This window comes from Triticum aestivum, chromosome 4D (assembly GCF_018294505.1).
Source record: "Triticum aestivum cultivar Chinese Spring chromosome 4D, IWGSC CS RefSeq v2.1, whole genome shotgun sequence".
NCBI classification, from domain to species: domain Eukaryota; kingdom Viridiplantae; phylum Streptophyta; class Magnoliopsida; order Poales; family Poaceae; genus Triticum; species Triticum aestivum.
The window spans coordinates 145,236,652-145,258,612 of NC_057805.1; the positions used below are offsets into that span (position 1 = coordinate 145,236,652).

A 21,961-nucleotide genomic window follows, 5' to 3' on the forward strand; every position below is an offset into this window, starting at 1 on the left:
GGAGCTTGGGAGGTAGTCCAGGAGCGAATGCAGATTGTGGTCTGCATCGACAACATCTAGAAGATGGAACATGTGTTGGGTTCATGGTTGATGGATGGCAGGTGTGGTTTTCTCCTTCGGCGTCTTAGTCGTGGTGGGATGCCTGATCTGGAGTTCGATGGCGTGTCCAAGGTGTTGCCCTGGTCTGATTCGTTCAACGGCAATGGCTTCACTTTTGGTGAGCCGCCTTGGAGGTCCCCAAAGCTGCATATCAGCAATGGAGCCGCGTCGAGTTCAGGTAAGGAGGTGACCCATCATTCTTTTCTTTAATGGCTGTTGTGGTGGTGCTGAAGGTAGGTGACAGGCGTTGGTGTCAAGCTCAGATGTTATGCAATCTTTTTAGTTTTGTCATATCGGTCCTTACGTGGCTTGTACTTTAATCTTTATGATATGAATCAAACACGTATTACCACGCAGAAAAAAGAAGATTTCAACATGCACCACATACGAAGCAAAATGAGTGAATCTACACTTTAAAATATGTCTATATATATCCATAGATAGTTCATATTGAAATCTCTAAAGGACCTACCCTCGAAAAAAATCTCTAAAGGACCTATATTTAGGGGCGGAGGGAGTATACACAAGCAAAACAATTCATCAATGCTACGTTTGGTGGTATGCGGCAGCTGAAGCACAGTTCACGGCGGCACCTGCTGAACATCGTCACTCTGGATTCATACAGTTGATGGTTCAACAACTTTGAGTTTCATACAACAATTTCTTTCTTTCTTTGTTTGTTTTGCTCAATGTACTGTAAGGTTTAAACTGCAGCCGCTTTGTAAAACAACAAAGGAGTTATATACAACAACATTTTTCTCTCTCTCCCTCTCTTTTGAAGCTAAAGCTAAAGCCCAGAGCAGAGGAATGATAAGATGGGTCCTGCCCTCCGACGTGTCCTCTCACTGACCTTTGCCTCCTCAACGAGGAGCTTCTTCAACCTAGAGCAGCTCGAGACGACGATCGCCACTCCGGTGCTGGTCACTCGCTTGCAGTACACCAGCTGGCATGACTGCAGCTGTAAGCACCCCCTGACCAGGTGTCCCAGACCAACATCGGTGACCCCTGGGCAGTGCGAGAGTGCAATGTCTTTAATCTGGGGGCAGCCTTGGCCAATCTCTGCCAGCCCCATGTCCCCTGTCATCTGCAGTTTGCAACCAAATCATCAACAAAGATAATACAATACGAAAATAGTGCAAGCTTTTACTAAAGATGGAGGACTGGGTACAAAATAACTGTAACATGGATCTTTCCACTTCTTCAAAAATAAACACAATCTATCAAGATTAGCGCTGGATTCCTTCCCTGTGCCGGTTCCAGTTCAGTGGTGAAAATTTTGAATACCTACACTTACACAAGACGCTGCTGTTCCCTCACGTTGAGGGCAACCAGACTTACTGGGGCGTTGTTGATCCCTTGCATGCAAGGCAACATTTCTATGTTGGGTGATGCAGAAGAGTTCATATCATGACATACTTCATTTTCCTTTTGATGACCAACATACTTCACATTTGAACAGCTCATATTGGTATCTCAAATTCTGCCATATTTTCCTGAGCTACAAAAACTTTTGTTTGTTTGTTTGTTTGTTTACATATACTTTTTTTATGTTTCACTGTTTTTAAAATTTACATTGTATAGAGGCTGCGTCAATTAATTCAAATCGGAGGGAGTATATTTAACTTGTAAATCTAAACCCAACAATTATGAAGACAAGGTACTCTTGAAGTTTCCTATATAACAGAACCTGGATGTAAGACTGAATTCTGGGTTGTATCCAGTCAAGATCATACTGCCATTCTGGTTTCTTCAGGTAAAAATGGACATAATTTTAATTCAGACTCCTAATGACTTGTGCTAGGGCAATCTATTAACAGGTTTCCCACACCACGAAAGAGAAAGACCATGTGTGCGATCAAATCACGAGGATCACATTTTCTCTTTGTGAAATCAAGCTAAATGGTCTTACCAGCCAGTTTTCGACTGTTTCCCAAACCTAGTTTGATGTTTGAAGAAGTGAACTAAAGGTCATTCTCATACTCAATTTTTGGATGATTGATAGTACAGTAAATTCAGTGTCAAAGTATGTACCGGCAGAACACTTATGTCCAGAAAGACAAGATCACCACATCCTCTCGCAATGGCAGCCAGTCCATTATCAGTGATTAATTGGCACCCGCACAAGTTTAACTTTTGAAGAGAGCAACCTTCAGCAATTGCAGCCAGCCCTGTATCAGATACCCTGAAGAAAAAGTTGAAACAAAATTCACAAACTGAGATGTCAACATATCATCATGGAGAAGTACTTCAGTAAATGATATACATGGGCAAGATAAATAAAAAAACTGGATAAATGAATGGTAGTATTTACCTCTCACAAAATTGGAGCGTTAACTCCTTAAGTGATTTACAATTCTCAGCAATTGATATCAATGCTTTGTCTCCTACCTTCATACCAAAAGAATTCAATCAACCAAACAAATCAGGATTCTGGACTTCAAATGCACATATAACAATATATGTTCCATCTAAACACACCCTGTTTCATACTCCAGAAATGTATTTCAGAAGCAACCAATTGCTTTAGAAGGCATAAAGCAGAAAACTGTGCCAAACAGAATGGGAAAATTTTGTTTTTGTCACTAGTTTTTGCCAATTTTCCTTATGCTACTCTAGATTTTGACATTTCACTTTTGCCACTCTTAGCTTTTGACAATTATCCAATTGACATTCTGTGGCAAAAGCAAAATAATTTTATTTCACTTTTGCCACTCTAATTTTTTTTTATGCCACAGAATGGCAATTGTGATAATTGTCAAAAGCTAAGAGTGGCAAAAGTGAAATGTCAAAATCTAGAGTGGCATAAGGAAAAATTGGCAAAATCTAGAGTGGCAAAAACAAAATTTTCCCAAACAGAATTAGACCATAAATTGCACATACGCAAAAAGGTCCCATCTGTCTCCATACATGCTAGGCTTAAATTGATGCAGACTTGGAAATTACCTCATAACCACGTCGAATGGAAATTTCTTTCAAGTACTTACAACCTTGAGCTATGTGGCACATAGCATCATCACCTATCCTTGAACAGTCAACTAAATAAAGAGACTGGAGAAGGGTGCAGCCTTTACCAAGCTCCAGAAATGCAGTATCCCGGACCCTTGGGCAGTAAATTAGAGAGAGTTCCAGAAGGCCCCTGCTTTCATAAGATGAGAAAGCATGTACCATTAACACACAAAAGAAGAAGAATATATAGCTAAAAAGTGCAGGTAACTTAATAACACTAACATAGTAATGTGAAATAATTACTTTTCGCAAAGTTGCAAACTAGGATAGCCCATGCTTTTGTTGTAAATGTCATAATAGCAAACCAACTTGCAGTTATTTCACAGACGCAGTTTTCTAACATATTCCTTTTAACAATAATTCTTCATACCATACTAATTCCCTCACTTGAACTACATCCCACTTAATTAATATTGGATAATCAAATCTACATAAAACGTCAATTGAAGAAAGGGAACTTTTAACAAATCGAGTTCTCAACAAAAACATACGGGCACCATCGTCCAATGTGCTCCAGTGCAGCAGTTTCCATATTCTGACAACCATTGATCTTAAGACGTGCTATTTTTTTGCAGCTGCGTGCTACGAATTCAAGGCTTCTATCAGTTAGTAACAGGCAATCATTGAGAACAAGATCTGTAAGATTCTTGCACCCTTTCGCGATGGAAGAAAGGCTCCTGCAAATCCAAAAGTAAGTCAGCAAACCATCAGGAGACCTACAAAACTAACAGAAAAAGCAAAAGTTGGCAACAACAAGAAGTAACAGAGGGCCAATACCTACAGTTAAGAAATCAAATTCAACGGGAAACAACAAATATGAATTCCTAAATCCTAGTAAAGTACTTCAGCAACGCCCACAATGTAGCATTCATCGAATTGAGAATCACATAAAGGATAACAGAATATCTTAGAAAGTCCAAATAGATATTTAATAAACAACAACAAAAACATATTGAAACAAAAATAGAGTTTGTGCCTCAACAGATTAAAGTGAAAATATACTGAGTACCTGTCTGTGAATCTTTCAAAGTTATTTAGCGATAAAATTTCTAGTAACGAACAGCATGAACCAATAGCTTCTAGGGCCTCATCGCCAGCACCAATACATTGCAGCTTCAAATTTTTCAACAAGCGACATCCTTTAGCAATAGAAATCACTCCTTCATTCTTAACAAGTTCTGATTCCAGTGACAGGATTTCAAGGTTAGGACAGTGGGATCCAACAGCACGCAAAGATGCATCAGTCATCCAAGCACAATTAGCAATACCAAGAGAGAGCAGTGACTGTCCACAGCTCTTTATTAATCCAATCAAGCCTTCATCTGTTGCGCCTTCAACAAAGCGCAAGCTCAAATTGTTAAGTAGATTGCAGCCTTCCCCAATAGCAACTAGTCCTGGATCTCCAATATAGCAAGCCTGCAGATAAGTTTCCGTTCACATTTTGTCCAAAAGTAGGAATTGACTACTGAGACTGCTCAAGAAAAGAATTGTATGTATTTTGTAACAGCCCAAGTGCAACAAACCCTAGCATTGTCTTGTTCATTTTATTTAATAGATAGTTTGCATTTCATGTCATCATCAATGTCATTAATCTTTTAAGCAATATGTGGCATATTAAAAATATCCAAGACTTCAGAAACATTTTTCAAGGCCAGCAACTATTTTAAACAATTGCTACAATTCAAATCCAATTTGCAAATGATTTGAACCTTTTCAAATTTAAACTTTTCCAATTGTTTCACAACTTTGCACATGGCTTTCTTATCACATTACAAGCCTTTCGTAAAATTCTCACAAATTTTGCACACTTTGATCTTGCAGCAAATGAATTTGAATTCAAACTTTTCCAAAATTGATAGAATCAATTTTGTGGGCATCTATAATACCTAAATAGTTCATCCCCACTAAGCTAATTCTCTTGACATGCAAGCTATCCACATCAGCAACAGTCCACCTCAGCAAATTTGCAACTTTTGAAATTTTTGTTTTTTAGTAGCCATCGTTCCCTTTCCATCTTCTGTAACCGGCGAAACGTATCGTATTATCCAACAATTTTCCAGCCACACAAGCATTTCGTCTACAGCCGCGAAGAGCGACGGACATCTACACCAATCGACTCCTTTCTCCCTCGTCAAAATGAGACCAATATTTCCCACAGTCTGGCTGCTGGACAACAATCTTCGTGTGAGGGCGCTCCTCCAGTTCTGACCACTGGTCCCGCCCGCCTCATGTCCGCCGGTTTTGTTTCGCTTCGACACCTCTCTGGGCAATGGGACGCAGCCGGGCCGAGGTTCCACTGCCGCTCAGCCAGATCCGCGAGGAGCGCAGCAGAATGAGTCGTTGCTCTGCTCTGAGCCCTCTTAGCGCCGGCGGCCTTGGACGTGCTGGAGACGCCCATCCCCATTGTGGCCTCCGATCTGGACAAGATGTACAAGTTCTCGGACGTGCTGGACGCCCCCATCCCCGTTGTGGCGTTCGATCTGGACAAGGAGAAAGGGTTCAAGCGGGAGGAGCTCAGGAAGGACAGGTTCGCCGGGACGGTGATATTCCACGAACACCGTGTTCCTCTGCTGCAAGGGCCCTGAGGAGTGGTCGCCCCACATCGAGCGCACCAAGTTTGACAACCTCCCCCGCCTTCTCGCTGCCACCATGAATGCCCGCAAGCCCAAACATAAGTAGAGCGTGAGCATCTCTTCTCCTTTTCCCACTCCCTTGATTTGATTTAAGATTGGCTTGATTCGGTGTTTTGATGTGGTATTCGTATGCTCCTGCCATGACAGTGTTATTTGGTTGAGCTACCCCTTTCATGGAAAGATCATGTCTTGGCTGACACAAAGCTCAAGTTATAGAATTGTGTGTGAAATGTTAAAACTTGACACGATCAGGCTACTGTATATGTTGTGCATGGTGAATTGGAATTATACATGCCATCTTTTTCTGTAGTTTGCTCTTGCAATTATTAGCGAGAGGAAGGAAACATCCTAGGCCAGGTCACATATGCACCCTCAGCCCCGCCTACAACCTGTTTCAGTCCCCTCGCTGTACTAGGTTCTCCCAGATTTCTCCAGCCAAATTCTTCATCTACCATATTGCTTCATTGCTGGTTCGCCTGCCAAGTTCCCTATGAGTCATCATCAAAACAGCTTCTCGGTTGATGACACAATGAACTTTCAATGCAGCCTGCTGCTATACATGCTACCAAATATTTGATATTCACTAACAAACTACTTGCTGCATACTGAAACTATGAATCATTTTCAGGCATCTCAAAGAAAGGATCTGTTGTTCCTTCCAGGTTTCAGCCACATAAGTGGTGAGAGGTTTGCTATTATCCTTAGAGTAAAACTTGCAATTCTATTTTGATAAATATATCAAATATTTCTAATGAACACTACTTTTGCTTCATTGCTGGTTCGCCTGCCAAGTTCCCTATGAGTCATCATCAGAAAAGCTTCTCGGTTGATGACACAATGAACTTTCAATGCAGCCTGCTGCTATACATGCTAGCAAATATTTGATATTCACTAACAAACTACTTGCTGCATACTGAAACTATGAAACATTTCCAGGCATCTCAAAGAAAGGATCTGTTCCTTCCAGGTTTCAGCCACATAAGTGGTGGGAGGTTTGCTATTATCCTTAAGAGTAAAAATAGCAATTCTATTTTGATAAATATATCAAATATTTGTAATTGTTAGAGTATGTAATGGGCCTAATGGGCCTGGGCTGGCGGTATAGCCCGTTAGTCTTAGGGTTAACTAGAGATAAGGGTCGCTTGCTTAGGGGTCAAGTAAACCTCTCTATATAAGGGGAGGAGATGTATCAATCTAATCAAGCAAGAATTAAGAAGGAAATCCCTTCCCTCTTGCTCGGCCGTGGGCAAAAAGGCCTTTGGTATCAGTTAGCTTCGGTTCGATCATGTCTTCACCGCCGCCCAACCCGTCTCTTCCGCTGCCGGTCACCTCGTTGCCTCCGGCGACCACCACGACCGTCGCCCCGCTCCTGCCCGCGCCGGGATCCTTCGTCACGCCCGCCCCCGCCGTCCTCACCCCGGAGGAGGTGTCCGGGGCGCTGCGGTACCTAACCCAGGCGGTCCAGGAGATCCGCCTGTTCTTGGCCGGGTCCTAGGGGCCGCACCCGGCTGCACCGCCCATCGCCGCCACCGCGTCGCCGTGGCTGCCGTGGCAGCCGTCGCACCAGGCGGCTTCCGCCACGCTCGCCGGGCCGCTGCAGCTGCCATCCACCGCCACCACCGCCCCGCCCTGGCTGCAGTGGCAGCCGCCGCTCATGGCGGCCTCCGCCGCGCCCGGCGCTCCGCCGCAGCTACCGCAGCCACCGCCGGTCCTGCATCGACCGCGCTGGAGTCCCAATCCACCAGATCAAGTTCCCGCCGTCGCCATCACCGCTTCCCCAGGGCGTTCCCATCCAGCAGATCAAGTTCCCGCCGTCGCCGTCACCGCTTCCGGCTTGGATCACTACCCGCCACGTGTCGGCGGCGGTGAGGCTACAGGCTGCTGCGCGCGGCCTCCTAGTGCGTCGGCGTGTGCGGGAGATGCGTGGTCTGCAGCTGCCGCTCCTCCCAGTTGCGCTTCGCTGCGCAAAGGACCTCGATCTCATCCGCTGCGTCGGGGATCTTGGGCATGCTATTTTCCCCACGGACAGCGACCTCAAAGTCTGCGACATCGGCGGTTGGGGGGGCACACCCCTCCTCGCCCTTCTCCATCGAAAGCCCTCCACTCTTCTCTGTGCGGTGCAGACCAACAGCCGTTTGGTGGGGAGAAGACATGGTGTCACCGACAGGAGCGCATCGCGTAGCACCACTGCATTCCGCCGCCGGCCGCCGCAAGGGCGCCTCTGCTGGTCGCTCTTGCGACCACTTCCAGGTGGCCATACACATGCACTCCTTTTGTCCAGATGGTGTCCATGGGATCCAGGTGGCTGTACACGTGCACGTCCAACGTGCGGATGGTGTCCACTTTCTGTTCAGGGGTCCAAAATAAAGCGTCCCAGTCCATTTCAGGTTGAGAGTATTAAAACAAGCCGAGATGTAAAAGGCTTGTTTTTAGGTGTTAGGTTTGTGTTGCGTCGAGTCATGGTTATAAGTTGGTTAGGTTGCAGCTCGAGGACAAGCTGCATGTCCAGGTGTGGTGTAGTGTTAGAGTACGTAATGGGCCTAATGGGCCTGGGCTGGCGGTATAGCCCGTTAGTCTTAGGGTTAATCAGAGATAAGGGTCGCTTGCTTAGGGGTCAAGTAAACCTCTCTATATAAGGGGAGGAGATGTATCAATCTAATCAAGCAAGAACTAAGAGGGAAATCCCTTCCCTCTTGCTCGGCCGTGGGCAAAAAGGCCCCCGGCCGGCCCTCTCGCGCTCTCCTTCTAGCAGCACCATAACAGTAATGGACACTACTTTATAGACCAACTATCCTTAGCGAAGGGACCTCACAAGAAAATACATCACCAGTGTAGCTGCTCCTGATGATATGAAACAAATCAAGCAGGATGCTGCTCATAAATCTGCATACTTATTTATATTAGGTCCTGTTTGTTTGGGCTTTTGCTTTTGCTTTTACAGCTTTTCCACTTTGGCCAAAAAGCCATAAAAGCTCCTAAGTAGGTGCTTTTGGAGCTTTTGATGAATTAATATAACCTATTTGAGCTCCAAAATCCATAAGTATGCTCCTGATGATATGAATTAATATAGAATTAATATAACCTGCTGAACCGGCCACGACAGCATGCCATCGCTCGACGGTCGGGCAGGCGGCACCACCGCGCCGTTGCGGGCCGGGGCCAGGAGGTCGCCGTGTTCAACCCGTCGGTCCGCCCCGGGCGGACGCAGGCGCGCCATGCAAACGCGTCCATGGCCATGCCGTCGGCCCGGCCGCCCGGCGTTGCGTCAGTCCGCTGCGCTTTCGGCCGCGGCGTCGCGCCCGTCCATGTCTGGGGCCCTGGCCTTGGCCATGCCTATTGCCGACGCCTCCTCGGGCGGGGTCGTCATTGGCCTGGACACCGGGAGGGGGCGCCCGGAGCGGGGCAGTACGTGCGAGCGCGATGGAGATGGGGTACGTGAGCGTCCTGACCTCCGGCGCCTCTGAGGGGACACGAGCTGGTAGCAATTCGACGATCTCCAGAATGGCGGCACGGCGGATGTCCGCTGGGTCGTGCACACGGCCGGACAGACGAAAGACGGCCAGGTCCTCACGAGAGCGCGTGCGAGGATGCAGCTTCCCGAGAAGCTAGCCGCCGCCAGCTTCCTACAGGAGCAGGATGTGTTCGGCAGCTATGAGCAGCTCCAGATTTTCCCAGGTCTCCCTCAGGATGGGCCAGCAGCCCACGAAGAGAGCTTGAGGCCCAGTTTGATGGCTCGTAACGAGAGGAAAACTGTTTGATCAGAGAAAAACGGTTCAAGGATTCACTTCGGGAGGGCATTCCTATGTAATTTAGAGCAACTTCCACTTCTGGTTTTTGTGAAGCTGCGCTTCCGCTGCTTCAGAAATTTGCATGGCGGGCTGCTCTTTCTCTAGGAGCGGGCTTCTTGAAGCTGGGTCGTTCTGCTGGCTTCTACTGGCTATTTCCAGAAGTTGGATCGTGGAGAAGATCAGAACGGGGCCTTAACATCAACACCACCAGAAAAAGAACATGATCTTACTCCACAACTCCTCCGGTGCAACAACTTCAAGTTCATGAATTGTTTATTTTCTACATCATTGTTATGAGGATGAAACCTTGAAGATCATATGCTTGACGTTTCAACTGAACCATTTTTGTGTTGATCACAACCTATTCTAACCAAGAAACATTCTCATGTTTCAAGGTGATTTTAGAAATACAAAACTACATAATATATATATCATCATGTGGGGCATGTATTTGCGTCAGCTCTATTGGTACCACCTGCATATTTTCTGCAATCCTCCACCATTATGCATGTGATGGCCTCTTGACCTTCCCTTATTGTATATTTCTTGCTCTGCAGTCTCAGTGTGCAAGTTAGTAGTAGAGCTTTATTACTCCAGTTTGGATCCTGACCTTTCTCATCCCTTTGCTTAATGCTTTGCTTTCCCATTTGACATTTTGGTTGTGTCGTATTGTAGGTTGGTCGATACATTCTCACTTTTCTGTTGTGTGGTATCTTTTATGTCAGCGGTTATACATACCAATAAATTTGAATCATTACCTATATATGAAATCTGTCATATTATTGATTCAAATTGTTATCTTCATTGATATGTCGATGTTACTCAGAAAATTCATGAACAAATCCCGCAGCAACGCGCGGGGAATCATCTAGTCTGTATAAAACATAGAGCCTATATAAAATATTTCATCTCTGGCCATTCATTTGTTTTCTTCTTTTCTTTTCCTATTCTAAATAGAAAAAGGAAAGAAATAAAACAGAAAGGCCAACCTTCCACTTACCTAAGCCAGCCCAGCCCACCAGCAGAACTGTAAGCGTCGTCACTGTTTCAATTCATCGCATGCAAGACAGAGGGCGTGTGCACACGCCGTGAGCCGATGGTGACAGCCACCTGCTACTCGCCGTCACAACCTCCCAAGCCCCCCTTGACGTCTGTGGCGTCCCCATCCATCCCTCTTTCCTTTCCTCTCCTTGAAGCAGCACAAGGTTGTGGAGGAGCAACTCCACCTTGGTGCTACAATGTGTACAGCACAAGTGTTGAAGGAACAACCTCAACGTGTTGTGCTAGGTATCGCTTTAGAGGCGAAGATGGGCTGATATGGCAGCAGGAGTTCAATCCAAAACTCCTAGAGCACAAGATTTAGTCCAAGATATTAGATAAGAACAACAAGTTCTATTATAGGTAGTGGGTACATAGTCTTGTTACAAACTAGAGGTGAGGACCACTATTTATAGGGCTTTGGGAAGCCTTCACATCTCACTTCTAGTTATGGCTAGAACACTCCAAAAAACATTACTTAAGGTTCACCATTCTACTCATCACTATTCATAGCTAGAAGACTATCGAAAACAGTAGCTAGGGTTGAGAAAAGAAAAGAAATACTAGACTACAATAGAAGTATCTAGAAGTAGCCAAACAAATTTGGCATATGATTTTATTTTTGTTTTCCTCATCTATTGTTCCTCATCATTCTCCCCTGATTGTTTGGAACTCGACCTCGAGTTATCTTCATAGAGCGCTTCTTCTGGATGGTAGAGAGTCAAGTCCGCAACGTTGAAAGTGCTTGATATACCCACGTCACTTGGAAGATCTATCTCATAAGCATTATCATTTATCTTTGTCATAATAGAGAAGGGCCCATAACTTCGCTGCCTAAGCTTCCCTTTAACACCTAAAGGCAGCCTTTTTTCGGAGGTAGATCATCACCTTATCACCAACTTGGAATGGTCTCTCCTTTTTCGGAGGCAAAGGCATGTATAACCTATTCTTTCGGTCAGACTTGCTGATTGTAAAAGGAGAAATCATCACCTTATCACCAACTTGAAACTCCATGGGAGGACATCTCTATGGACTTCGTCTTGGGCTTGCCAAGAACAAGACGAGGGAGTGATGTTGTGTTTGTGGTCGTGGATGGATTATCTAAAATGGCTCAATTCATCCCATGCCGCAAGACAACAGATGCTCATCATGTGGCAAACCTATTCTTTCGGTCAGACTTCATGGAGTAACAACAGGTTTGACATATGGAGCACCGCTGAGCAAACTTTCCAGCATCTCTCTTTAGTTGTGACCAAAAGTAACGAGCTTCCAGGTTAGCTATAGTCTTGTCCCGTCAAACATGGCCACTAAGATCACTTGAATGGAGTTCTCTAATTAGTTTGTCAGGCAAAGAATGCCTTGGGATGCACAAACAATCATTTTTTAAGAGATAGCCATCCTACATGAAATAGTCATCACCTAATGTTTGGTTGTTTCGCATACAGTTAGAGGGTGGGTATACACCTCTTGACTGGATTATATGCAACACGGAGCTGATCACGGGGCTACTCTTGGAATAGCAGCTAGTCACCAACCTCTCCCCACGGTTAGGACCGGATTGGGGTCACGCTCGGACTTACGATCTTGGTTACACCTAACAAGGTGGCTCAGACTTGTCTGTTGTGTACGGAACAGTGTTGAGTCATTTCAGAACTTATGGTTCTATCCCATCACATGGGTGCCTATAATGGGCAGCATCCAGTTGGGAAGAGCAAACCAATATGGATATTGGGTCATTGGTGCACCCCTGCAGGGTTAAATCTTTTCGAAAAGCCGTGTCTGCGGTAATGGACGACTTGGAGCTTGGTAATAGTTCGTAGAACAACTTCAACCTAATAATTAAAACTTGCCAATGTGTGAGTACCTTGATTGTCTCCTCTCTGTGGGGTATACGAAGGGGAGGACAAGGTAGTCTTATGTTTGCGTAGGCAGGTGAATAGGATGATTAGTACTCCCTCCGTCCGAAAATACTTGTCATCAAAATGGATAAAAATGGATGTATCTAGAACTAATATACATCTAAATACAACCCCTTTTATTCATTCTGATGACAAGTATTTCCGGACGGAGGGAGTACTCCCTCTATAAACTTAGTGATCTAAAAGATCTTATATTAGTTTATAGAGGGAGTACATGAGATACCTTGCATTGATTATGCTCTCTTATCTTATATCTAATAGACGTAAGTTGTAGTTGATGCTTAGTGCTTGCAGCTTCATCACTTATCCCCTTCATACCAAATTGTATTGTTAGTGCTAGTACCCTTGGTGATAAGACTTGTTTGAGTACCTTTGTACTCACCCTTGTCACAACAACTTGCAAACTACTTCTACAATTGAGATGTAGATTCTGGTCGCGATTATGTTGAGTTCGATAACATCGACGAATAGAATAGTGGATCTCAGGTGACAGCCTGGAACCCATGGGAGGGATCACCTGCTTACTTTCCAGCCTCTTAGGCCAATGTGGATTTTGTGTGTACTCTGACTATGCTATGTTCTGCTGTGTTAATATAGTGTTGGACCAAGTGGTCTCTGATTGTAATAAATTTGAATCTTGGCACTTGTATTGCCCTATTCATATCTTTATGTCGCATCTTCTCTAGTGGTGTTATAATGATAATCAATTTGTAAAGTCCACGACATATGATAGTGCGTGTATATTATGAAGTCATATGTTTCGACTGTACTATATGTGCTTCTATTCCAGATAGGGGTCGAAGGGTCTATATTTGGAATAGTACCGCATATGGGGTCTTACATATTTTGTCAACAAAATTGTGAAGAGAAATGTTCAAGCATATAAATGGATCGATTGAAAATTTGTAATGCAAAAGCGTTTTTCTTTGATTAAAGCAAAGTATAATAACTCAATGACAATCCTAAGATATCATTGCATTCAACGCACCAAAATGCGTGTAAACTCTATGTTGGGCCATTTATAGAGGGGGGCTACAGAAAGGCTGATGTTTTAAGTCTTCTACGAACACACATGGTAAAACACAGAGGTCATGAAGTCAATAACAAAGGAAAAGGTGCAGAACAAGTAGCACGGCATTACCTGGATATCCAAAGAAGCCAATTTCTTACAGTTCTCTGCTACTCTCACTAAGCCTGTTGAAGATATGGCAGAACACCATACTAGACTTAGTTTTTCCAGCCCTTTGCAGCCTCTGGCGAGACTAGTTAAGCCAACATCAGTCAAACAAAAGCTCTCTATCCCATCAGCGCTGGGTGTCTGTTCCGATGGCAATGGGAATAAAATCCCTGCAAAACGTGGCACCGGGGACATCCTCCTACGGCTACCAGATGGGATACTGCTAATCACCTGCATCAAGAAGTAGTATTTTAGTGTATCCGTCGTATTGTGCAGCATTGATAGTGAGTGAACAAGCGCTGTCCCTTGAGAAATGATCAAAATGCCATGACCCATACACACTAGGATCTCTGTATTCAAGTCATGCAAATGCAAGCCACCTACAATGTGTACAACCAGATAATAAAGATGATATATATGTGGTCACCGATAAACCAGATGCAACATTTCGTCAAACTATAGCTCTTCAAGATTTCGATCCAAGAATTAGCTGCAGGGAGCGATATTCCACACGATTCGCGAGCGCACGCACCAAAAGGCACACATTTTGCCATCAGATCCAGGTCACTCACGTGGCGGCGCGATCTAGACGCAGGAGCGGAGACCACGGCGGCGTCGGCAGAGAGGCGCTCGTCAATGGAGACGTCTGCGAGCGCCGGGAACCGTTCCACGAAGAGGCCTACCACCTCGTCCGCGTGAACCCCGGATGCTGGGAGCTTGGCGGACCTGCGCGTGGCGCGGTCGAGGCGGCGCCAGCGGCGGCAGACGAGGGCGCAGGCGTCCAGGTCGCGCTTTTCGCCGCCGACACGTCGGAGCACGTCCTCCAGGAGCTCCTCCGGAAGGGCCACGTTTATCAGGTCGGCGCCCTTCATCGCGGCGGGCGTCGCCGGAGATAAAGAGCGACCGGGATGAGTTAGGGAATTTAAAAGTTGGAGGTGGCGGAGGGGAAGAGATGCCGCGGAAGTGAAAGCATTACTGTGCACGACCGTATATGCAGTACAGGTGACTCGTAGATTCGGATCTACCCGATTTGGTTGCATACAAAATATAAGTCTGGCTACACCAGATATATCACGAATTAACTGGTTTGCCCGAGTGGTTAAGGGGGAAGACTTAAGATCTTCTGCACTATAAGTGCGCGTGGGTTCGAACCCACAGCCAGCAGCCTTATTTTCTCTAATATAGTAAATACTAGACAATGAAGGCGCAACACGGGCCTGTCCATTGTAAAAATTATAATAGAAATATGTGAATGATATTTGGGAATTTCAAATGATTTATATATTTTGAATGGTTCATAATAGAAATATGTGAATGATATTGGGAATTTCAAATGATTTATATATTTTGAATGGTTCATGTTACAGTGCCTTACGTCCACAGCCATAGAGAGAGATTATCTGGTTTTTTATAGAAGAAATATTATTTAATTAAACCACACTCTGCTTGAATATGCGACTTCAAGTTCAGTTCTAAACACAAATATATCACCGATAAATAGATAGCCTCCAGTTCTGAAGTAGTAAAATACCAATGTTTTTGTGTGTAATTGCGTTTGAACACCAATGGAATGTATATATAGAAACGCAAACCTTCCTCCTGATAGGACATATGTGAAAATTCAAGGTCTTAATTAGGTTGACGTTCAGTTGAGCTAACACTAACACTACATACACATTTCACATTGCCAATATTTCTACCATCAGCACGTGCTTTACCGGTACCATTGTTCTGAACCAAGGGTATATGCTTTAGTTTTAATGAATGGGATGATGTCTTTGAATATGACTCGTTGCAACTAATCCAAATAGAATCAGAAATTCAGAATTAAGAAAAAACAGCTAGTAATATGCTCAAGTCAAGCAGCAATACATGATACACGGGTAGATGAGAATGATGTATATCCCATAATGATTATAATAGAAATATGTGAATGATATTTGGGAATTTCAAATGATTTATATATTTTGAATGGTTCATGTTACAGTGCCTTACGTCCACAACCATAGAGAGAGATTTTCTGATTTTTTATAGAAGAAATATTATTTAACTAAACCACACTCTGCTTGAATATGCGACTTCAAGTTCAGTTCTAACACAAATATATCACCGATAAATAGATAGCCTCCAGTTCTGAAGCAGTAAAATACCAATGTTTTTGTGTGTAATTGTGTTTGAACACCAATGGGATGAATATATAGAAATGCAAACCTTCCTCCCGATAGGACATATGTGAACATTCAAGGTCTTAATTAGGTTGACGTTCAGTTGAGCTAACACTAACACTACATACACATTTCACATTGCCAATATTTCTACCATCAGCACGTGCTTTACTGGTACCATTGTTCTGAACCAAGGGTATATGCTTTAGTTCTAATGAATGGGATGATGTCTTTGAATATGACTCGTTGCAACTAATCCAAATAGAATCAGAAATTCAGAATTAAGAAAAAACAACTAGTAATATGCTCAGGTCAAGCAGCAATACATGATACACGGGTAGATGAGAATGATGTATATCCCATAATGACCCGTGAGAATCAGTCAACAAAATACATTCACCCAATCAAAGAGAAGATTGTAATTTGTACCATGCTCACGGTGTAGTGACCGTCTTCATGTCTGACTCAAGTTCAGAGGAAGTAGAAGGAAAAGGGGGAGAATGGATGTTTCTCCTTCCCGCTAGAAATATCGGTTGCAAGAATTGGATCCGAGTCATAGATGGAGGTGCTAATAGCCAGAAGGGTTCCTGCGGCATCTACACACCGTCTCTTCTTCACTGCTTCTTTTTCTTCCCCATCAGCGAGCACCCTAGCATCAAAGGAAGCTACCGCAAAACCATGAGCCTCTGCTTCCTGCCGCTGGGAGGGTCAATGTTGTGCGAACAGTGATGGAGGATCGGAGGACGTAGAGGATGTTGTGGTCTGCTGCTCAAGGATGGCGTACGACAGTCAGGCATAGGTTTTAGGGAGGGTGTGCGGCGCTGTGAGGAGGCCACCGCCGCCGCTGCCATCCATCACCTTGAGAGGCATGCGACCCTCGCGTGCTCCCCTGCCCCACGCGGACATCGACTGTCCATTCACGATCGAAGGCTACAACTCCTCACTGAATTAGAGGGCCTCCAGGTCGTTCTTCGGAGCAGCAGCCCGTTTAGTGTTGGGTCGGCCGAGACGTTTGTGGCGGAGAGGTAAAAAGGCTGCGGGGCATGCGCAGTGAAACGACGGGGCGATCCACAACGTTGAATGAGCTAATCCAACGGTTTACAATGCCAAATCACCGTGGAAGGGCCTAGGTGGTTGCGCTTTACTGTTTAGCAATTGTGGAATGGTTTTTAACAAACAAGAATCCCTAATCTCCGATCTGGCAAGAACATGTGGCCTGTGCCCATCCTTTTTAATGGCAGAATAATCAAAATGTCTATGAAAGACATGGAATAATGGAAAGGAAACCATAACATGTGGCCCGTGCTCATCCTTTTCGTATAACAGAATAATCAAAATGTCTATAAAGACATGGAATGATGGAAAGGAAACCAAGCATAACTGGAAGATAAACTATAGAGAAATATAAAATATAGTGAAATAAGTTATTTCACAGAAGTTTACCTTTTCCTTTTCAAATAAGAGGTGCACCAATCAGTAGAGAAGTAATTATTTTCTCTAAATATTGTGGAATGGTTTTTAACAAACAAGAATCCTTAATCCCCGATCTGGCAAGAACATGTGGCCCGTGCCCATCCTTTTTTATGACAGAATAATCAAAATGTCTATAAAAACATGGAATGATGGAAAGGAAACCATAACATGTGGCTCGTGCCCATCCTTTTTTATGACAGAATAATCAAAATGTCTATAAAGACATAGAATGATGGGAAGGAAACCAAGCATAACTGAAAGATAAACTATAGAGAAATATAAAGTATAGTGAAATAAGGTATTTCACAGAAGTTTACCTTTTCATTTTCAAACAAGAGGTACACCAATCAGTAGAGAAGTAATAACCAAAACAACATTACTAAGCTGGTAGGTCTATTTAGTTTCTTACAATGGGGCACAAGTAGGATAAAACTAACATGGAGCAAGACAGTTCTAGTTTCACCTTCATGAACATCTGTACAAATAGTAGATACATCATTTGATCAGATTGGAGACGAATTATGTGTTTGGCAAGAGATACAAGAAAATTATGCTTGTGTTTTGCATATGGAAAATGGATTTACCCTCCAAAACTACCTGGTGCATATACAGCAACAATTATAGCCAACTGCAGTAGCATGTCATGAGTTATTGCGAAGACATAAGCATGGAAACTAAGCAACTGTATGAAGGTATACTTGGTTATTGGATAAGATATGGCATTCCACTTGAACTAATCTGACCAGCAACCATTGGGGATCATCAGATGAAGAATTTCTCAACCAAAATCTAAAAAACAGCCTCGAGGAACTCGTTGAACCAATACACCAGGACCAGTCTTGTGCTCCTGGGAGAAAGAATCTGTAACTAATTAAGAGCGTAAAATACATCAGCAGGAGCCCAAAATAAGTACAAACATTAAGTGGGGAAGAAAATCTACAGTAATCTAAGTACAAAACATTTTCCGGTTAGGCAACCGGGGCACCAATGCCCGTCGTCGCCACGAGAACGTGAGTGAGGGGGCGGCACCGGCCCCGACACACAGATCTGGTAACATGGAAGTCGGGATCCCATGACATACTGGCATAGGGATAATCAATGGACGTGGCGATGTGTTGGGGAACGTAGTAATTTCAAAAAATTCCTACGCACACGCAAGATCATGGTGATGCATAGCAACGAGAGGGGAGAGTGTTGTCCACGTACCCTCGTAGACCGACAGCGGAAGCGTTATCACAACGCGGTTGATGTAGTCGTACGTCTTCATGATCCGATCGATCAAGTACCGAACGCACGGCACCTCCGAGTTCTACACACGTACAGCTCGACGACGTCCCTCGAACTCCGATCCAGCCGAGTGTTGAGGGAGAGTTTCGTCAGCACGACGGCGTGGTGACGATGATGATGTTCCACCGACGCAGGGCTTCGCCTAAGCTCCGCAACAGTATTATCGAGGTGTAATATGGTGGAGGGGGGCACCGCACACGGCTAAAATATCGTATATCCAGTGCGTCTCTGGGGTGCCCCCCTGCCCCCGTATATAAAGGAGCAAGGGGAAGAGGGCCGGCCAAGGGGAGGTGGCGCGCCCAAGGGGGGAGTCCTACTCCCACCGGGAGTAGGACTCCTCCTTTCCTTGTGGGAGTAGGAGAAGGGAAGGGGGAAGGAGAAAGAAGGAAGGGGGCGCCCCCCCTCCCTAGTCCAATTCGGACTAGCCCATGGGGAGGGGTGCGGCCACCCTTTGAGGTCTTTCCCTCCTTTCCCGTATGGCCCATTAAGGCCCAATACGAATTCCCGTAACTCTCCGGTACTCCGAAAAATACCCGAATCACTCGGAACCTTTCCGAAGTCCGAATATAGTCGTCCAATATATCGATTTTTACGTCTCGGCCATTTCGAGACTCCTCGTCATGTCCCCGATCTCATCCGGGACTACGAACTCCTTCGGTACATCAAAACTCAATAAAACTGTCATCGTAACGTTAAGCGTGCGGACCCTACGGGTTCGAGAACTATGTAGACATGACCGAGACACCTCTCCGGTCAATAACCAATAGCGGGACCTGGATGCCCATATTGGCTCCCACATATTCTACGAAGATCTTTATCGGTCAGACCGCATAACAACATACGTTGTTCCCTTTGTCATCGGTATGTTACTTGCCCGAGATTCGATCGTCGGTATCTCGATACCTAGTTCAATCTCGTTACCGGCAAGTCTCTTTACTCGTTCCGTAATACATCATCCCGCAACTAACTCATTAGTCACAATGCTTGCAAGGCTTATAGTGATGTGCATTACCGAGTGGGCCCAGAGATACCTCTCCGACAATCGGAGTGACAAATCCTAATCTCGAAATACGCCAACCCAACAAGTACCTTTGGAGACACCTGTAGAGCACCTTTATAATCACCCATTTACGTTGTGACGTTTGGTAGCACACAAAGTGTTCCTCCGGTAAACATGAGTTGCATAATCTCATAGTCATAGGAACATGTATAAGTCATGAAGAAAGCAATAGCAACATACTAAACGATCGAGTGCTAAGCTAACGGAATGGGTCAAGTCAATCACGTCATTCTCCTAATGAGGTGATCCCGTTAATCAAATGACAACTCATGTCTATGGCTAGGAAACATAACCATCTTTGATTAACGAGCTAGTCAAGTAGAGGCATACTAGTGACACTCTGTTTGTCTATGTATTCACACATGTATTATGTTTCCGGTTAATACAATTCTAGCATGAATAATAAACATTTATCATGATATAAGGAAATATATAATACTTTATTATTGCCTCTAGGGCATATTTCCTTCACGATGGTGGGTGCAACAGCAAGCAATGGGATTGCGTTGGGTATGGTGTCGATCGCCACAGGCACGCGAAATGGAGAGGGCGGACGCGGTCTCGCTGATTGGCGGCCGAAGCCCGAAGGTGTAGCGACGGCTGATACGTCCATTTGGCATCATGTTTACCTACTGTTATTTACTATGTTTTTATGCATAATAATGCTTTTTGGAGTAATTCTAATGCCTTTTCTCTCATATTATGCAAGGTTTACACAAAGAGGGAGAACACTGGCAGCTGGAATTCTTGACCTGGAAAAGCTACGTCAGAGTTACCTATTCTGCACATCTCCAAATGAGCTGAGACTTTACGGAGAATTATTTTGGAATAAAAAAATACTGGAGCAAATAACTACCAGAGGAGGCTCACCAGGTGGGCATAACCCACCTGGGCACGCCCTGGTGGGTTGTGCCCTCCTTGGCCCACCTCTGGTGCCCCTCTTCTGGTATATAAGTCATTTTGGCCTAGAAAAAATAAGGGGAGGACTTTCGGGACGAAGCGCCGCCGTCTCGAGGCGGAACTTGGGCAGGAGCACTTTTGCCCTCCGGCAGAGTGATTCCGCCAGGGGAAATTCCCTCCCAGAGGGGGAAATCATCGTCATCATCATCACCAACAACTATCCCATCTTGGGGAGGGCAATCTTCATCAACATCTTCAACAGCATCATCTCCTCTCAAACCCTAGTTCATCTCTTGTGTTCAATCTTTGTACCGGAACCTCAGATTGGTACCTATGGGTGACTAGTAGTGTTGATTACATCTTGTAGTTGATTACTATATGGTTTATTTGGTGGAAGATTATAGGTTCAGATCCATTATGCTATTTAATACCCCTTTGATCTTGAGCATGATTACTATTTGTGAGTAGTTACTTTTGTTCTTGAGGTCACAGGAGAAATCTTGTTGCAAGTAATCATGTGAACTTGATATGTGTTCGATATTTTGATGATATGTATGTTGTGATTCCCTTAGTGGTGTCATGTGAACGTCGACTACATAACACTTCACCATATCTGGGCCTAAGGGATGCATTGTGGAATAGTTATTAGATGATGGGTTGCTACAGTGACAGAAGCCTAAACCCAAGTTTATGCGCTACTTCGTAAGTGACCGATTTGGATCCAAAAGTTTAATGCTATGGTTAGATTTTATCTTAATACTTTTCTCGTAGTTGCAGATGCTTGCGAGGGGGTTAATTATAAGTAGGGGGTTTGTTCTAGTAAGAACAACACCTAGGCACCGATCCACCCACATATCAAATTATCAAAGTAGCGAACACAAATCGACTCAACATGATGAAAGTGACTAGATGAAATTCCCGTGTACCCTCAAGAATGCTTTGCCTATATAAGAAACCATGTTGGCCTGTCTTTTGCCACAAAAGGATTGGGCTACCTTGCTGCATTTTATTTACCGTTACTGTTACTTGCTCGTTACAAATTATCTTGCTACCAAACTATCGATTACCGACAATTTCAGTGCTTGCAGAGATTACCTTGCTGAAAACCACTTGTCATTTCCTTCTGCTCCTCGTTGGGTTCGACACTCTTACTTATCGAAAGGACTATGATTGATCCCCTGTATTTGTGGGTCATCAAGGCTCTTTTTTGGCATCGTTGCCGGGGGTGAAGTGCTCTTGGTAAGTGGAAATTGGGAAGGAAAAATTATTACTACATGATGAAATTTATTGTCACTTGCTACTATGGAGAACAATCCTTTGAGGGGTTTGTTCGGGGTATCTTCACCTTGACCGAAACCACAATTAGTTGCCCCTCAACCTACTGCACCTACTGAAAATATTGGTTATGAAATTCCT

General features: G+C 44.5%; 1 protein-coding gene and 1 non-coding gene across 3 annotated transcripts; one reads left to right on the plus strand and one right to left on the minus strand.

The window, feature by feature from the left end:
• Positions 1 to 679: 679 nt before the first annotated feature.
• LOC123096926 (F-box/LRR-repeat protein 4) lies at positions 680 to 14,666 on the minus strand. 2 transcript variants are annotated; one of them, XM_044518716.1, is made up of 9 exons: positions 14,233 to 14,666; positions 13,625 to 13,891; positions 4,374 to 4,521; positions 4,115 to 4,283; positions 3,597 to 3,782; positions 3,043 to 3,235; positions 2,411 to 2,487; positions 2,131 to 2,281; positions 680 to 1,183 (listed from the first exon to the last, which is right to left on the minus strand). In XM_044518716.1, the coding sequence occupies exons 1-9, from the start codon at positions 14,530 to 14,532 to the stop codon at positions 887 to 889; spliced, it is 1,788 nt and encodes a 595-aa protein (XP_044374651.1). In that variant the 5' UTR covers positions 14,533 to 14,666; the 3' UTR covers positions 680 to 886. The 2 variants fall into 2 exon arrangements, with proteins under 2 accessions (XP_044374651.1, XP_044374650.1); XM_044518715.1 differs by having other exon boundaries at positions 4,115 to 4,521.
• Positions 14,667 to 14,741: 75 nt separating this feature from the next.
• TRNAL-UAA (transfer RNA leucine (anticodon UAA)) lies at positions 14,742 to 14,824 on the plus strand. Its single transcript has one exon. It is a non-coding gene; the product is annotated as a tRNA-Leu (tRNA).
• The last annotated feature ends 7,137 nt before the right edge of the window (positions 14,825 to 21,961 follow it).

Excerpts from the sequence above, each read along its gene's own strand:
- LOC123096926 (XM_044518715.1), bottom strand. The coding sequence starts at position 14,532 with ATGAAGGGCGCCGACCTGATAAACGTGGCCCTTCCGGAGGAGCTCCTG. Across the intron at positions 13,892-14,232 it reads CGTCTAGATCGCGCCGCCAC|GTGATTAGCAGTATCCCATC; the intron begins GTGAGTGACCTG and ends TTCTTGATGCAG. Across the intron at positions 3,783-4,114 it reads TTTGAAAGATTCACAGACAG|GAGCCTTTCTTCCATCGCGA; the intron begins GTACTCAGTATA and ends TTGGATTTGCAG.